This window comes from Tigriopus californicus, chromosome 7 (genome assembly GCF_007210705.1).
Source record: "Tigriopus californicus strain San Diego chromosome 7, Tcal_SD_v2.1, whole genome shotgun sequence".
In the NCBI taxonomy this organism is placed as follows: Eukaryota; Metazoa; Arthropoda; class Copepoda; order Harpacticoida; family Harpacticidae; genus Tigriopus; species Tigriopus californicus.
In genome coordinates this window covers 12,576,191-12,592,162 of record NC_081446.1, presented here as the reverse complement: position 1 = coordinate 12,592,162, position 15,972 = coordinate 12,576,191, and the positions used below count along the sequence as shown (strand labels likewise).

General features: G+C 39.8%; 2 protein-coding genes across 2 annotated transcripts; one reads left to right on the top strand and one right to left on the bottom strand.

The window, feature by feature from the left end:
- Nucleotides 1–1,826: 1,826 nt before the first annotated feature.
- On the top strand, nt 1,827–5,720 carry LOC131883768 (V-type proton ATPase subunit H-like). Its single transcript, XM_059231323.1, has 6 exons — nt 1,827–2,041; nt 2,567–2,651; nt 2,801–2,979; nt 4,452–4,679; nt 5,420–5,533; nt 5,606–5,720. Exons 1-6 carry the CDS (start codon nt 1,875–1,877, stop codon nt 5,676–5,678), a joined length of 846 nt encoding a protein of 281 aa, XP_059087306.1. The 5' UTR covers nt 1,827–1,874; the 3' UTR covers nt 5,679–5,720.
- A 141-nt stretch (nt 5,721–5,861) lies between these two features.
- Nucleotides 5,862–9,516, bottom strand: LOC131883767 (uncharacterized). The gene is made up of 6 exons (XM_059231320.1): nt 9,360–9,516; nt 9,075–9,262; nt 7,402–7,579; nt 6,872–7,070; nt 6,091–6,350; nt 5,862–6,002 (listed from the first exon to the last, which is right to left on the bottom strand). The coding sequence occupies exons 1-6, from the start codon at nt 9,397–9,399 to the stop codon at nt 5,920–5,922; spliced, it is 948 nt and encodes a 315-aa protein (XP_059087303.1). The 5' UTR covers nt 9,400–9,516; the 3' UTR covers nt 5,862–5,919.
- Between the last annotated feature and the right edge of the window lie 6,456 nt (nt 9,517–15,972).

Sequence of the window (15,972 nt, the reverse complement as noted above, 5' to 3'; positions counted from 1 at the left end):
GTACCTCGACTATTTTTGGCAGATTTTTGTTTTTTAACCGTTTGATCAACTTTCGATCAGAGGATGTAACTGTTGTGTTGAAGCTCGAAGGTTTAAAAAGAGGTGATCTATTTCCGGAAAACCTCATGTTTTGAGCTTTGTAATGGATCAATAATGAAAAGTTTCGTGCTTGAAAATCTTTCTTAAATTTTGAATTTTTTTTTAACTACTCTTACCTCCTAGTTAGGGACTTGTACGTTAACCGGTAAGACGATAGAGTCGCCAAAGTGGTGAGCGGATGCTTGTTCTGGGTAACGTCCAAGCCTTCACTCTAAAGTACGAACCTTTAAAAAAATCTCGCCTCTGATTACACTCTAGTTTGAAAACGTTATTTAGCAAGCTATTGTTTTATGCCGATGTGCTGAGGCAAAGGTTGGCCTTATTGTCCAACAAATATGCACATCCATTTTGAGGAATCAAGCATTGTGTCGAGAAGGGTTGTTGGATAATGAGAAGAAGTGCAGCCCCATTACTCCTTTTCTTTCCTTTTTGCAAGTACTAAATGAGCTCAAATATATTTTAACGAGGTCTTACGGGAAGCAATAAAGAAAGGAAAATAATGGAAAAGATGAATGTTTCATTTCAAACAAGAATAAATACGCTTTCTTCTTGAATGGTGGGAATGAATATGAAACAAGAAACCCTTTGATGTGACTCATTTGGCTAAGGAAGTTCAGATGGTTCTGACTGAAGGTGTCTGAACGGAACTGGCTTCAAAAGTATTTGAATCGCAAAATCAATTACTCTCACCCAAAATTGTACTGTATCAACCTGAATGACTTCTCAAGCAGCAAGACTATACCAAACAAATTAACTAGGCTATTGTTAAGTAAGTTTTGGTTATGAGTACTAGATAACACCATGTTGATGTTGAAAGTGACAGTATAAAAAATGTATTGAAAGCTTAAGCATTTTTCACGGTCGTAATTTCAATTGTGCGTTCAGGCACGTGAACAATCGTATTTTATTACAATTTAAGCTCGACTGTTGAAAAAGAAATCAGCGATTTCCAATACTTTTGCTGCTTTTTCCCAAAAGTTCACTCAAAACTAAGAATGTCTAAGTTGGCCAGAATTCGCAAGGATGTACTCAATTGCATTCTGAAAATATATAAAGCAGTTTGAAGCCACGATTGTGTTGGTAAATCGAGTTCTTAAAATTTTACCAATGCGCATATGGCGCCCTCATTTGGCAGACAATGGTTTTGATTGAGCTTTATCAGCTTTTAATAGAATTGGTAAAGGTAACAAGCCCACTTAAAATTGATGCAGGGATCACACTTGGCGAGTTTATTGTAAGATGATCTTTTAACCATTTAGGTCGTTAAAGGTCTGGTTTTCTCGAACAAAAGGCAACGAAATGAACTCACTGAATAAGGTGCTTGTACTTACTTCATAAATAATTTGAATCATGTTTTACCCAATATCTCGGGAAAATCAATGAAACACTATTTTTTGCTTGGTCGTGAAGCTAATTTTTCGTATGATATTTCATCCTTTTTCCCTAAGCTGATTTTCCCCGACTCTTGTAAAGTTATGTGTACTCTTTTTTTTCTCTTCTCAAATACCTGATTTTTCACATCATGTCATTTTTGTCATTGCAAATGCAACCGAAGCAAGGCATTTGACTTGACACACAACTCAGTTCAAAAGAATCATCGAGACCTTTCGGCAACAAATGAACTGAGGGAAGCGACAGTTCCCAACATACCTACTAAAACCTCTGTTTGCGATTATGTTGCCCTTGCTCTCAATGTGAAATGTGCGATCATATTCAGTTTCTCGTCCTTTTAATAGGGTAATGAGTACATCCAAAGCGTGGCTCGTTGCCTCCAAATGATGCTTCGAATTGACGACTACCGAAAGGCCTTTGTGCATTTGGACGGGATCTCAACCGTGGTCTCTGTTTTGTCTGGACGGGTCAATTTCCAGATCCAATACCAACTCTCTTTCTGCCTTTGGGTATTGACGTTCAACGCTGACATTGCCGAGAAGCTTCACAAGTAAGTGATCTTCGTCTATTCTCACAACCTCCCAACTTTTCGTAATTGGTAATCACGTCTCTTGTCCTCGGCTAATGCATTATTCCCATGCATTATTTATTAGCTCAGCCTCGGGGGTTATTTGCCACTCGGAAATTAATGCACCAAGTATTTCCATATTCAATCCAGCGGATGATGCCACGAATATTGCTGAAACTAGCTGACGTTTGTTAGCCCAACAACGCGTTTTCCTTGGGGGACTTTTCCCCCACATTCTGTGACCCACCATGTACTACCAAAGCTCCTGATGAAAATGATTTCCACCTCTGTTATTGTGTTAAGAGAAGAAGGAATCGTTTCTGCGGGTCACGATACCCAATATAGCTTCCTATTTAGATTGAGGCGTGCGAGTCTTTCGTCCCCCTATGAATCATGATTGTTCTTTCTTACATTCGTGTTCCACCATCCATCCATCTTGTATTTTCATTACCATTCAACCTTGTCAAGTCCGCACTAGTCAATTGCCTTTTGTTGTTCTGTTTGAAGGTTTGGCGTGATCCCCATTTTGGCGGATATCTTGACGGATGCACAAAAGGAGAAAGTGAGCAGGATAATCTTGGCCGTATTCAGGGTGAGTTTCCTTCTGTCTTGAGACAAAGGTTTTGAAGGGTTTACAATAAGAGCGTTACTTCCCTCCCAACAGATGTTGTTGTTGTTGTTGTCGTTGTGGATTGGTTGGAAATCGGTTTCACTGATCTGTTCTTCCACTTGTTTCCATAGAATCTGATCGAGAAGCCCGATGATGCCCAAATCGTGAAGGAGAACTGCATTTCCATGGTTCAGTGCAAGGTTATGAAGCAACTGGAGTTCATTGAGCAGAGAAAGTTCGACGACGAGGATATTCTGGCCGATATCGAATTCCTCAAGGAGAAGATGGAAGCATCTCTCCATGATCTCAGGTAAAGTTTGCCAGGATCTTCACACAAAGCCAACATTTTACAATGAGCAATAGCTGCCGATTTAGTTGCACAAGTTCTGACCGATAGAGCGCACAAGGTCCAAAATGCAACAAAGTGAAATAAGGATGAACTTTTGCTGCTCTCTAAATTTCATGCGTTCAAAGCACCGAGCAGATGGATGTTCAAAATTAGTTTCTCGGTGAGCTTTGGATGAAGTTTACGAAGAAAAGTGTCGGTAGTCGTTTTGAGACCGTCTAGTGTTGGATGGCCTGGAGGGATCATTTCAAATGCATGAAGCAATCTCTGAAGCCTTCGAATTGAATCTACAAAGGATCAAGTGGCTCCAGGGAAAAATGGAGAGAAGGAAATCGTGATGTGAAACCAGGCGCACTCTGCGTATCCAAGTCGACTGATGGAAATTGAGAATATCAAATGCTCATGTAGAAACCCTTCTAGCCCATGCATTTTGTCCCCATGAATCATGAAATGGTCATAAATCGAGCGGAGGTAGCTTTTTTCCGTCGCAAGTTGCGGCGTCGTAACCGATGCAAGAAATAGATTTTCCAGGTTCTGGCTCCGTTATAAATGGCGTTGTTAGGAATGGAACTTCCAGGAAATGAATGAAGGCTCTATATTTTTAGTGCGTTTTATCATACTCTTTACTTTTGTATCACAATTCAAAGAGATGGTTCTAATCGTGGAATGAAAGGAATCGTTTGATGTTTGGGAATTATATTTTATGTACAGCAATTGCCTGTTGTCGTTGGGGGAATGTTTCAATCAACCCAGATTCAACCTTTCGTGGGATTTCCAATTTAGCGAATTTTCGAGAATCCATGGACATGAACTTGGTCCTAAGTCAGTGCAGCTCAACTTTTTGCGGTTACACACAGAAACTTTGGAGACCCTCTTATTGAAAGACTTTGAGTTTTTTTTCATGTTTCTTCGAAATTGGCAGCTTCTTTCATCTTTTGTGTATATTCTTGCATTCGCGGAACAATTCCTTATTCTCCAAAATTTCTCTTTGAAGCTTGTCATTAAACGACAGACCCTTAACCAGCCAGACGGCGTTACATGTATCAATTCTAAGTGGACTTGTTAGCTTTATCCGTCTACTTATGTAGATTATGAAGAAACTTCAATAAAGTCTTCACCAAATGACTAAGAGAATGCAATGATCAATGGGAACTCGAAATTAAGATCATTCATGCTCTATGTTTCCCATTTTACCCTGGTTTAGGTGGCCTTTATTCATAAAAAAGAAAAAAAAAATGAAGGACAACTTACAGCCACAGTCGTAATTTCGCTTGAGAGTTCACAAATAAAGAATTCTGAAATCAATGGCAAACCTCCTGGCACGTAGAACGCATTATACCTCTGATATCTCATTCCTCCAAAATGACCCAATACGATTCGGGCTAAATGCGGCTGTTTATCTTGTTTCTTACCCGCCTCATTCAATTCTGTTTCAGTTCGTATGATGAGTATGTAACTGAGGTGCATTCCGGTCGATTAGAATGGTCACCCGTGCATCGGTCCGAGAAATTTTGGCGTGAGAACGCTCACCGATTGAACGACAAGAACTACGAATTGCTGAAGATGCTTATCCATCTCCTGGAGACCACCAAAGACCCGCTGGTCCTGAGTGTAGCCTCGTTCGACCTCGGCGAATATGTGCGCCATTACTCTCGTGGGAAGCAGTGAGTGTTTCTGTTCTCGTCCATTCTCATTTCCATTCATTCGAAAATCCCACCTGTTTGGGAGTGTTCAGTAGGTCAAGCACGACCCAGGCCTTCCCCTTCATGATCAAAGGCCAAGTTTGAGAGCCTAGCCTCTTCCGACCCTTGGGTTACTCGACCGACAACAACCAAATCTGAATTGCTTTGAGCACAAGTTGTTAAATTCAGTTTTGGTAATCTCTCGACTTAAATCTCGTCTTGAGGCGGGAATTTGTCGACGAAGGCAAACTGATTTTGGCTCAAAAAAAAGGATGTGAAAAGGCATGTGGCTTTTTTTCTCTTGGGGCGGAAATGAACAAGTGGCTTTCAAAACGGTCTTCGGATAGTATGCCTATGCCTGGCTCACATTCCAAATCTAATATGTAATGCGGGTTCGTGCTTCGAGTATGGCTCCATTGTTAGCCTGAGGTTAGTTTGTTCTCACTGGGTTCTTTCATGTTTTTTAATAAAACCTCGCCAGGGATCTAATTTGGTCCTCCTTAGCTCACTCAAACGAGGTCCTTTTGGCTCTTTCTCAATGACATTCAGGATTATTCTTAGTCGGCAAGCTGCCACCTCGATTTTGAGGGCCAAAGAAAGGTACACAAGTGATCGTGAGTGATGTTGGTGACAGCAGGTGGTCGCCGATAAATAGTAAATCCACGAATGGCTCGTTAATTAAAACCTCTAAAGCATGGTCCACTCATAAATCTCTTTTGCAGTGTTTTGGAACTATTGGGCGGTAAGACGATCGTGATGAGTTTATTGGCTCACGAGGACCCGAATGTTCGTTATGAAGCACTCTTGGCCGTTCAAAAGCTAATGGTGCACAACTGGTGGGTATTGATTATGTTCAAGCGTTCTAACAGGGCTTTCTTATTTAAAGCAAGTGATCCATTATGTTCCAGGGAGTACTTGGGACGCCAATTGGAAAAGGAGCAAGTCAAGAAAGGCACTCCACTTCCCATTAAGGCCAGTTAAGTCGAAAATGTTTCTTGGCGTTTCAATGCGATCGGCGGTAAGGAGGGGGGAAGTGAATGAATGCATGGGTCAATAGAAAAGCCATCAAGCACGTACAGGAAGAGGACGGCGATCCCAGCATCGATTTAGTGTCAACTTTTATTCCATCATGATTTTGTATCCCATGCTGTGTTGTCAGTTATCTTACTAGATTATCCTAAATTATTTCCAATCTCCTCCAGTTGGTGTGTCTACCCATGATTTATGAATAAAGTTCTGAGCGATGAAAATAGACGGCCAAAACAACGGTTGGTAACCATAACAACGCTATTATCCACGACGAACCTGGAATAGAGTTGCGAGAGAGGAAGAAGATATGAAAAAAAGACCTTGGAACTCAAATTCAGTCTAATCTGATGTTTTTGTTCAGTACCTCTCGATGGAGATGGTCGAGATGCTTGCGAGGAACTCGGGAGTGGATCTGATGTTCCAACAAGATTTTGAATGGTCTCGGAATGGAAGGGTGTTCCATTCAAGCGAATGGAACATACCGAGACCAGAGCAGACTTGGCCTTCAATTGAAAACGGCGAGGAAGTCGATTATAATCCACTAAGGTCGACACGACCACCGAATAGGAACCATCCGACCACGAAACCAGCCGAGTCGAATCCATTGTGTGAGTCACATCAAAGCTGAAATATGTGTGAAGATTGAATGGGCGAAAACATGTAAGTCAGGTGGGATTGTCATCTTGTTCTCATCTCGAGGAGATTAATCAGATAAGGAGATGCGTTCACACAGCTATTCCAATCTGGCTAGGAATGTTCCAAGTTTCCCATTAATCATGGTCTATTTTGGACTCTCAAATTGCGGAACAAGTTGGTGAAAGGCTTCCCGGATTTGTTGACGAACGACTCGTAAAACTCTTATCAACAAAGGGATGTGGCGAGGAACACATTCCGTGTCCACGTTCAGTTTAGTGCATGGACTCCAGGAATCAGGTCTGATCATAAATCCTGGTTTCCCGTCATCACCACCACGGAACTTCATCAGTTCCAAAATGCCCTTGTTAGCGTGGGTGGAACCCGTTTTGAATGATTTATAGAACAAGTAGCTTTGTTGCGATTCGCGTCCATGATTTCGAAATTAGCTTTCTAAGTCTTTCAAATAGTGAGCCTTCTTTTGTTTACTTGAAGGCTGTTCCCTTTCTCACCTGTTGTGGCCTTCATCCTTCTTTGGTCTGTTTGACAGAGATAATGCTGGCAGATCAGTGGTTGTAATGGGTTCGGTTTGTTGGTGTCTGAGTAGAATGCTGATGATGGGTTCAGGATAGATCCGATCTACTCGGCACGTCAAGTTTAAAAGGTCGGCTGAAGGCCAAAAGAAGTCCATTTCCACTTTTTTTGGCGGAGCTGGAAGAACAAAAGTGATTGCTAACCAACCGAACTTTCATCAAACGTTTCTCGTTAGACCCTTCTCCTTCTTTCACTCTCATCAGCCTTTTTCTCGGGCTATATATAGGAAAGACAGCCTTGTTGCAAAGGATGTCTCGAGAGATTCTTCATTCATTGCAAGCTCTATGTCTTCAAAGTTTCTCTTCTCTTGAGTATTTTTCTATGATTGTTTGCTTCTCCCAACTTTCAACAAAAGGGACCGACCAGGCTTCCTTTTTGGCTCCAAAATGTCTTGAATTCAGCTCATATCCACAGTCAGAGAATCATACTCCCCAAGGATTGTACTCACCGTAGATGATCATGTTCTTGGAGATGATCTTGTCGTCATAGTTGGACGAGACCCGACATGAGTATCGCCCTGAGAGCTCGGAACTAATCGGCTGAAGGTGAATGGCTCGATGCTCGGTGTATGGATCATCTGTGACCAGATAATGAAGATTGATGAAGCGACGAAACTTGTTCAGAACCTTCAACGAGACATGCTTATATGTACACTGTATTTGTAAAGCTCAAGTGTGAGGCCAGCTTTGGAGTTTTGCCTCTACGGAAAGGAGTATATATCTTGGGAAGAATGGAACCTTTTGCGTGTTGCATATTGCCAGGGCATTAGTCGTTCCTCAAGATATGGAATGAATTACAATTACAATTACTCTTGTCAAAAATAGTAATTCGTTACATAGCCATTACTCAAATAAACGATGTAAAGGCGTTATTCGTTACTCGTTACTTTAACTAAAATTTGAGGTCACCAATATCTTATGGTTTTTGCCCCATCAAAACTATGTTTCACAAAAGAAATTGTGGTTTTGGCTTCAAGCTATCCTAACGGGTAATATTTGAAGACTTCGTGTAAACATTTTTCAATAATGAGCATTGGCATTTAATCGTGGTATAATAGTTCAAAATGTACTTCATCACAATCCTTTGAGGAGTCAAGATTGGGACCCTAGATGGGGAAATGATTGTTGAGGGTTGAAACAATGTCGCAAACGTCATGATGGAAAAACAGTATTAGCCATAGTCAAGTCAGTAAAGCTTCCTTGTTTGATGACTCAAATCGTGGAAATGTGGAGTCTTGGGAAATTTGATGCATCATGCTCAAGACCAAGACAGAATTTCCTTGCTTCACTGAATTAGGTCATCGGTCCAACGGAATTTGATTGAGAATATGTGAACAATAAAGTAGCAAATGCAACAATATTTAAGACCAAGAACACCCTCAAAGAGTAATTAAGAGCCAGCACAATTTGAACCCTGACTTTCATTGCTTATAATATGCTAGATGGATGGAGGCTCTCTTGAGCCATAAGTTTCCTCAACTGTCATGACTGAAATAAACGAAAAATTAAAGGCCATTCTGGAAGCTAAAAAAAGGAACGAATAATGCGTAATTCCCTTAGGTTGTGGGTCGTTACAATTACACCGTTTTAAAATGTACTGGAATCACAGTTCCTTTTTCGAAAAAAGGAAGGAATTGCTGTAATTTCGTTACTAACGCCCTCCATATTATATCCAAATGCACTTACGTACGTATGACGAGAATTACGAGTTAGTCTCGGAAGAGTTCATCAACATAAAAGGCTGTGCGGCATCGGAAGAATGACCATTATCTTGAGAAACCGAAACTGTTTGTCAAGGGACCAAAATGGAACAATCATTTTTGCTACTACCCACAAGAGCTGAAGTCATATGATAAACTTTTTGGTAGAAGTTAGATAAAAGAAAAAAAATTCTCTCTCTGTACTTTGATACAGATGGGGTATGGGGTTCTTCAATAGTAAATACATTGCCAGAAGTTTTCCATCTCACAAAAGCACCGTATACCGTATAAATTATTTGTCAGGTTTAAGCTTTCCTAACAATTTTAGTACGATAAAGGACCAACATACCATAAGCTCTCTGGACCTATTTGTCCATAACAATATGATCAAGTAAGCAAAATGAACAAATTTAGAACCAGACCTGTGGAGCATTGGGTGGAACCCACTGGAAGATGGGGACGGGATCGTGCCTGAAGTACCATTTGACCTCCAAAGAGGATCGGTCTCGCTCATCCAACAAATAGTCACATTCCAGAATGGCCGAGTCCAAAGTGCCATTCTCCATGGCTCCAGGGACCCAAAGATGACGTATTTCGATGGACCTCGAAACTGGAACAACCCACACCACGCGTCAGACTCATGTGGAATCTTTGTAACGAGAGAACCACTCCTTGTCAACCAAGCCAGCCTTCAGCCTTCTTTTTACCTTGGATACTAATGATGGCGAGAAGCCATGCTCTCATCATCAACAACTCATCCACTTTTAGGTCTCAACTATTTTCCACTCTTGTTGATTGCGTTCGATACGTTGCTCTGGATTTGCCATTCAACCTGATCTGCTAACACTTGTGAGTCCTCTCTCGACTAATCGCCATCTCTCCATCCACTAGAGCTCATCACAATGACCTCTTTTGTGACATTTCTCACCGACATTCGGGTCGAAACTTGCTTTCGGTTCATCGTGATGGACGGGTGGGCCAACTGTGTCTGCAAACCATGATGTCGGGGGGGAGAATCGGAAGTGACATTCCTTTTGGAGTGCGAGTTCGCCATTGTAAGTGAGTCCTCGAGCTTCCTGTCTCTTTTCCTAAGCTCCAAGTTCATTCATCCTACATACACTACCCACTCACTATATAGGTATATAGGTACATATCCTCGATACCATCGCGTTCAATTCTCGGTCACGCCTACTTTGTCGATTACTAACAAGCTTACAGTTTTTTCAGACAGGTCGATGGGTATGTCGAACGAGTGGAAAAGCATAGTTGTTGCCCGAAATGCGCGGTCACTATTTACTAGATTTCGTGGATGGTCATTATTTTTCACAAATTATATAATAGATTAATATTATTTGGCCATGTTTTCATCCTTGTTATGATATCTAAGATGCTCTCAAAAGATGTGTCAATGGCACGCAACTATAGATATTCAGGGCATTAGTAACGAAATTACAGTAATTCGTTCCTTTTTTCGAAAAAGGCACTGTAATTCCAGTACATTTTAAAATGGTGTAATTGTAACGACCCCAAAACTAAAAGAATTACGCGTTATTCGTTCAATATTTAGCTTCCAGAATGGCCTTTAATTGTTCGTTTATCTCGTGACAGCTGAGGAAACAACAGAAATTGCCATGTTTTGCTGTTTCCATCGAGCTTATTGTGAACAACGAAAATCAGGCTTGAAAATTGTGCTTGCTCTTAAATACTGTGAGGGTCTTCTTGGTTTTAAATCTTGTTGCATTTCTACTGTATTGTTTACATCTTCTCAATCAAATTTCGTTGGACTGAAGACCTGATTCAGTACAATTGTCAAGCAGGGAAAGATCTTTCTTTGACTTGAGTACGATGCATCAAATTTCCAACGCCTCCACATTTCCACGACTTGAGGCATAGGCTTCTAGTAGGAAAGCTTTACTACATGCATAATGTCTACTATTGATTTTCCATCGTGACTTTTCCGACATATTATTGTTTCAAACCTTCAACAATCGTTACTCCATCAATGGTGTCAATCTCGACCCCTCAACGCATTGCAATGCAATACATTTTGAACAATTATACCACGATTAAATGACAATGCTCATTATTGTAAAATGTTTACATGAAGTCTTCAAATATTACCCGTTAGGACAGCTTGAAGCAAAAAACACAATTTATTTAGAGAAGTATGGTCTTGTTGGGGGAAAACCATAGAATATTGGTCATCTAATTCTTGGGAAAAGTAACGTGTAACGCCATTGCAAATTTTTTCGAGTGACGGTTGTGTCACTTATTACCATTTTTCACCAAAGTAATTGTAACTGTAACTCGTTCATCTTATTGAGGAACGACTAATGCCCTGTACATATTAGACGGGATAAGTTCGTTTTTGAGGTTATTATTGATTCAAGAACGATACATGGCAATACTGTAATGTACGCAAATTGAGTTTTAACGTTATCAGAGAAAAAAGATTGACGAAGGAATCCCTTGATCTAGAGTACATTATATACGTGTTTTTAAACGAATTTGAATGTTACTTCAAAAATCATATAAAAGCTATTTTTTCGAATTGAGCATCGTGCAAGAAAGAAATAGGCCTCTGGGATAACCTAATTCATGATCAAACATTAGAAAGTCAATTTGTCTTAGCCCAAATTGGAGATGCTTCTTGGATAAGAACTTAAGACCATAGAATGCCGTTGTTCAATTGGAGTTCAATCAAGCAACTTTTGAGCAAACTTCACAAAAGAGCCAAAATCAAGCAAAAGGAACTTCAGTGTCAAATCCTGTCTTCTTTCTCGGCCTCCTTCATTGTATGTTGATCCATTAACATGTATCAAGTCAGAATTGAACGAGTCTTGGACCAAATTCCTGATCAACCCTACATTCAAGGGCTAGCCAGATCCGCCAAATCCTTCTTGGTGGATATATCAATTCCCTGTTTTTTAGACGCGCTGGGGGATTTAATTTCCAGTAAAGGTAACGGAGTCCACATGTACATTCTTAACTTAAGAACTTAAGAGCGGTCAACGATTGTGGCAATGATTGGCACAGATCACAAACATTTGACTTGGAAAGGTGTCCTCGAGCATTAATGTGACTGTTTGTAATTGAGATGGAGTCTCACAAGGCACAGTTTTAGTAGGTTAGAGCCCTCAATTCCTAGCTCGTTTTCAGACCAATCCAAAACCTAGAACCGGGAAACTTGGACAACAAGGCCTTGAATAATGATTGATCTCAATACAAAGAAATTCTAGATACTCATGAATCTCAGTATGAAAATTGTCATCATAGAAATGAAAGAAGGGGGTAGAAGATGAATAACGGAGTGCTTAATTAATGTCCAGAACTGTAAATGTTTGGTTGGTAAGAGCGTGGTTTATGGTCAAAAGCCCTAATCATAACCACGGACAAAGAGTCCTTCATGTGGATCTAGCACACCAGACCAGTGACTGCAAATAGAATCCCCAGCCTTTTTTAAGTATGTACATAACTATGTATGAGTATGATCCGTTACTCTCATTTATATTAAGCCGAACCTAAACATGCGCCGGATGAAAATGCAAAGCTCGAGGGCCATATGTCAAAACCTTGGCCACCAAATTTCTTATTTGGCCTTTTTGGTATTTGGCTACCTTGCTTGATGCTTGAGTGGATGTTCCACTGCGTTGTGATCTCAAACGCGGCTAATCCGAATTAGGCGATTAAATATTCGAAAACTTTTGGGGCAGAAATTTCCCTAGAGTTTGGGTTTCCATGTAAATTTGAGCCCAAGGAAAGGCTCTCATTAAAATTAGTACAAGTAAGTTCGAAGGAAGAAAACTCAAGCGACTTCTACCTGAAATGAATAGCCTAGAAACATTCATTACCGATTTGCGTTATGTCAAGTTAACATCGTGTATTCCTGGATACTTTAGAATTGCCAAAAAAGTAAGTTCGCTGGAAATGAAAAAAATGAATTTTTGTTAAACTAGCAACTCTTTAATTGACATGTTTAATTAGAGGGTAACCATTCACATGCTTTAGATAATAAATGATCTCAATAGGAAGAGAATAAAAAAATCATATCCAGTCACAACATGAAAGCGATAAAACGAAACCAGGATGAACTAAATTAAATTTAAAAAAAAAATGTACATATATGAGCGCCGGGGAGGAGACCTGGTGTAGTGGTAAATGCAGTTTTCTAATACGTGAGAGGCCCCCGTTCGAATCTCCTCCCTGACCTTTCTCACGGAAACTTTTAGACGCTAACCTTGCCCACAGACGGAGAACCAAAGCTGAGACGGACACGACACTGCCTATTGGAAAAGAGTATAAGGGCAATGTGATGGCTGGCTTCGCTGGCCGGGCGAGGCTCATCCCTCCGACCCTAGCACCCAAATGCAAAAAAAAAATCTTCAAATAAATATTTTAAAATTTCCCAGCCCAATGCCATCAGCGACGGATGTTGACAAAAGATCTCTTCAATCTGGCCCATCCTCTACTCTGCAATAACCAAAATTCCATCATTTGCCTTTACCTAACTGTGTTTGTAATGCCTGTGATTCCCCTCTTCCCTTTTTTCATGTGCATTGAACCAATTCTAGTCATACTCATTGTGATATCACTTTCTAGTCGACTATTTTATTGCTTTTACCTTCTTGACATTTTTCTTGTTTTAACAACCAACCTCTGTATAATGTTTATACATCATATTTTATTTTATAGTTATTTTTACGCCATGACATGCCCTAGAGCCGCAATAAAGATTATCATTTATTTATCTATAAATAAATAAAAAAAGGCAGCGCTCAAAAACAAATAGAAAAAAAATATATATATTTCTATGAACAGGGTGCGTTAAAATGGTAAACCCTGATAACATCCCTCCCTCTGTCATAAACAGATCTGCATTGAAAAGAAAAAATGCTCCAATCTTGAATGCTTTACTTTTCAAAATCATGAACATTAAAGAGACAAAAATGTGGATTTATTAAGATTTCAAGTACCGTCCAAGAAGCGGTATAGCTCGAATTGGTGTGAAATTTGAATCAAAAATTAATAGGACACACAATCAGGCGTTCCGTTACTTTTAAAGCGCCTTGTAATTTTCAAAGCAACTTTGATAACGAATGGACTCCCCCCAGAATTTCCGAGTTTTGATGTCTCTTGCGAATTGTTTTGAGAGATTAAGCAATTTCATTACATCATCTGGCTTTCAACCTTCAGCGGGATTTTATACTGTTCGTAAGCAGAAATAAACTTTTTTCTCAAAAAGCCTTCCTTTCACTGTAATTTTTACCACTTCATGGAAGAAACATTTTCCCATCGAACATTTTTAGAAGCAATACAAAGAAACCCTGGTGTGCAGACCAGAAAATCAAAAGAGGGGAGCAAATTGAAAAAGCAATACAAAGAAACCCTGGTGTGCAGACCAGAAAATCAAAAGAGGGGAGCAAATTGAAAACTGAATAAATGTCATATCAGTAAAACCAGAAGGGCCTTAGAGGCAATCATTATCACAATTGTTTGATTTTGATGATGATTGCGTCATAATATATATGCAAAACCAATCTAGTATGCCCTCTTACCATTGCAGGGTTTCCTGGGTTTCCAGACAAGGGTGGCTGATGACAGCACTGAATACATTATCGTACAATTTGAATCCGTTCACTCTGAGTTTTGGCTCTTTTGATGAATAGTGGGCAGCATTCAAATTGCGTCGCTGAGTTTTGCATTTTCGTGTCTCGCCGTACTTTGGGTTGGGTTGATGGTTGTGTTTGCTTTGTTTGTCAGCCATAATTGATCGATTTCAAAGCGCCATAGCGAATATTGAGATGGATATCTCATCTACGCGAGGGCATGATTCATTCACAATACTCCTTGAACCAGTAAAATGGTTGCAAAAATAATACTCCGAACAACATGGGTGAATATTTTTTGTTAAATGTTTTGGGATTAGTTTAGACAAATGTGACGAAAAAAACACTTCTTGGTGCCCGTGGGGTGGTCAAATATTATTGGATTATTTTACAATCTAAAGTCCATTTAATATTACTTGAAGCTTACAAAACACTAATCTTGGGCTACCCTGTAACACTAAAAAGATGTTACTTCATGGAGCACATATTTCCGACATAAGTGTATTTTATCAAACCTAAAATTTCTTTAAGAATACAAACTTTATGATGATGTTTTCAGAGGTTTTAGTCCATTTTAAAATGCAAGGACATTTGAAGTCCATTCCGATTGATCTAAATTTCAAGCAGTCCTTGGTTACTTTGTATGTTTGTACCGTTTGTACTATGATAACGTGGTTGGAGGGCAGATTTCAAATTTTAAGGCGCATGAGGTTGGCGTCATTTAGCAGCGTGATCAACTCGAGTGTATTAGGTAATTGGCATTTCTTGTCGGCAATTCAAATTTGTACTGCCTCACCTCACCGGGATTGTCTCAAATGGGAAGAACGGTCTGGCAACGAATGAAAATTGCTTTGTCATATTAAGCATCAGGAATTCATTGGTCGTTGAAGAGGCCATATCTCAACCTTTGTTCAGTGGATGCGAGCACTATTAGAGCTCTCAAGATGAATGTACACATTTCAGTGTACGAGTACATACCTGCAAAAGAAGGCAACCAAATTTCAGGGTCGAATACTTGTGGTACTTATTATTGGCCTGCGAGTTGAAATGGGACCAAAAAAGGGGCATGTTTTTAACGCCAAAGAATGGCTGACTACTTTGAGGCCAATCATTACGAACGTGCTAATCGTTGCTTGGCAGCCTTGAAATCGCAATGCTTTTGTCGGCGTGTTTTAACCAGGTTTAAGACAGGTTTTAACGGACGAGGAAAACTCTAAAGAAAATTTTATACTAAGCATTCAAAGCATAAATTGTGATTAGTCTCTTCCTACAATCAATGCGAATGGCTTGAATTTATTAGAGTAAAAATGCATGTGTCGTTACGCATGTAACTCTGACTCCAATATCTGATTAATCAGCCAAATGAATTGAGGAAAAGTCATTTGATTAATAGGTTATGATGGACCTAATTTGAGATCGCGAGTGCAATAAATAAAATAGTTGAGTTCTCTCTCAATAGAAAGGACAGATTGATTCAATTTAACTGAAACTCAGTAGTCAGCTGGAGTTTATTTTTCTAAGTATAGCCACAATTTTTGCCACCGACCCTTTTTGTTATGAAACGGACCTTGAAAGTTTGTTCCATCAAATATCAATATGTTCAGCATTTTTAAAGCATTGGCGCATTAGTTATCGAATAATTGGGAGCTCCTTTCAAACGGTCAGTGTCACGCTTAGTCCAAACGGAAATTTTCGCTACTTACTTCAAAAATAT

Coding starts and splice junctions, on each gene's coding strand:
- LOC131883768 (XM_059231323.1), top strand. CDS start 1,875: ATGATGCTTCGAATTGACGACTACCGAAAGGCCTTTGTGCATTTGGAC. Junction 4,680..5,419: donor CATTACTCTCGTGGGAAGCA/GTGAGTGTTTCT, acceptor TCTCTTTTGCAG/TGTTTTGGAACTATTGGGCG. Junction 5,534..5,605: donor AAGCTAATGGTGCACAACTG/GTGGGTATTGAT, acceptor ATTATGTTCCAG/GGAGTACTTGGGACGCCAAT.
- LOC131883767 (XM_059231320.1), bottom strand. CDS start 9,399: ATGATGAGAGCATGGCTTCTCGCCATCATTAGTATCCAAG. Junction 9,263..9,359: donor CGCCATCATTAGTATCCAAG/GTAAAAAGAAGG, acceptor GGGTTGTTCCAG/TTTCGAGGTCCATCGAAATA. Junction 6,351..6,871: donor AAGGATGAAGGCCACAACAG/GTGAGAAAGGGA, acceptor CACATATTTCAG/CTTTGATGTGACTCACACAA.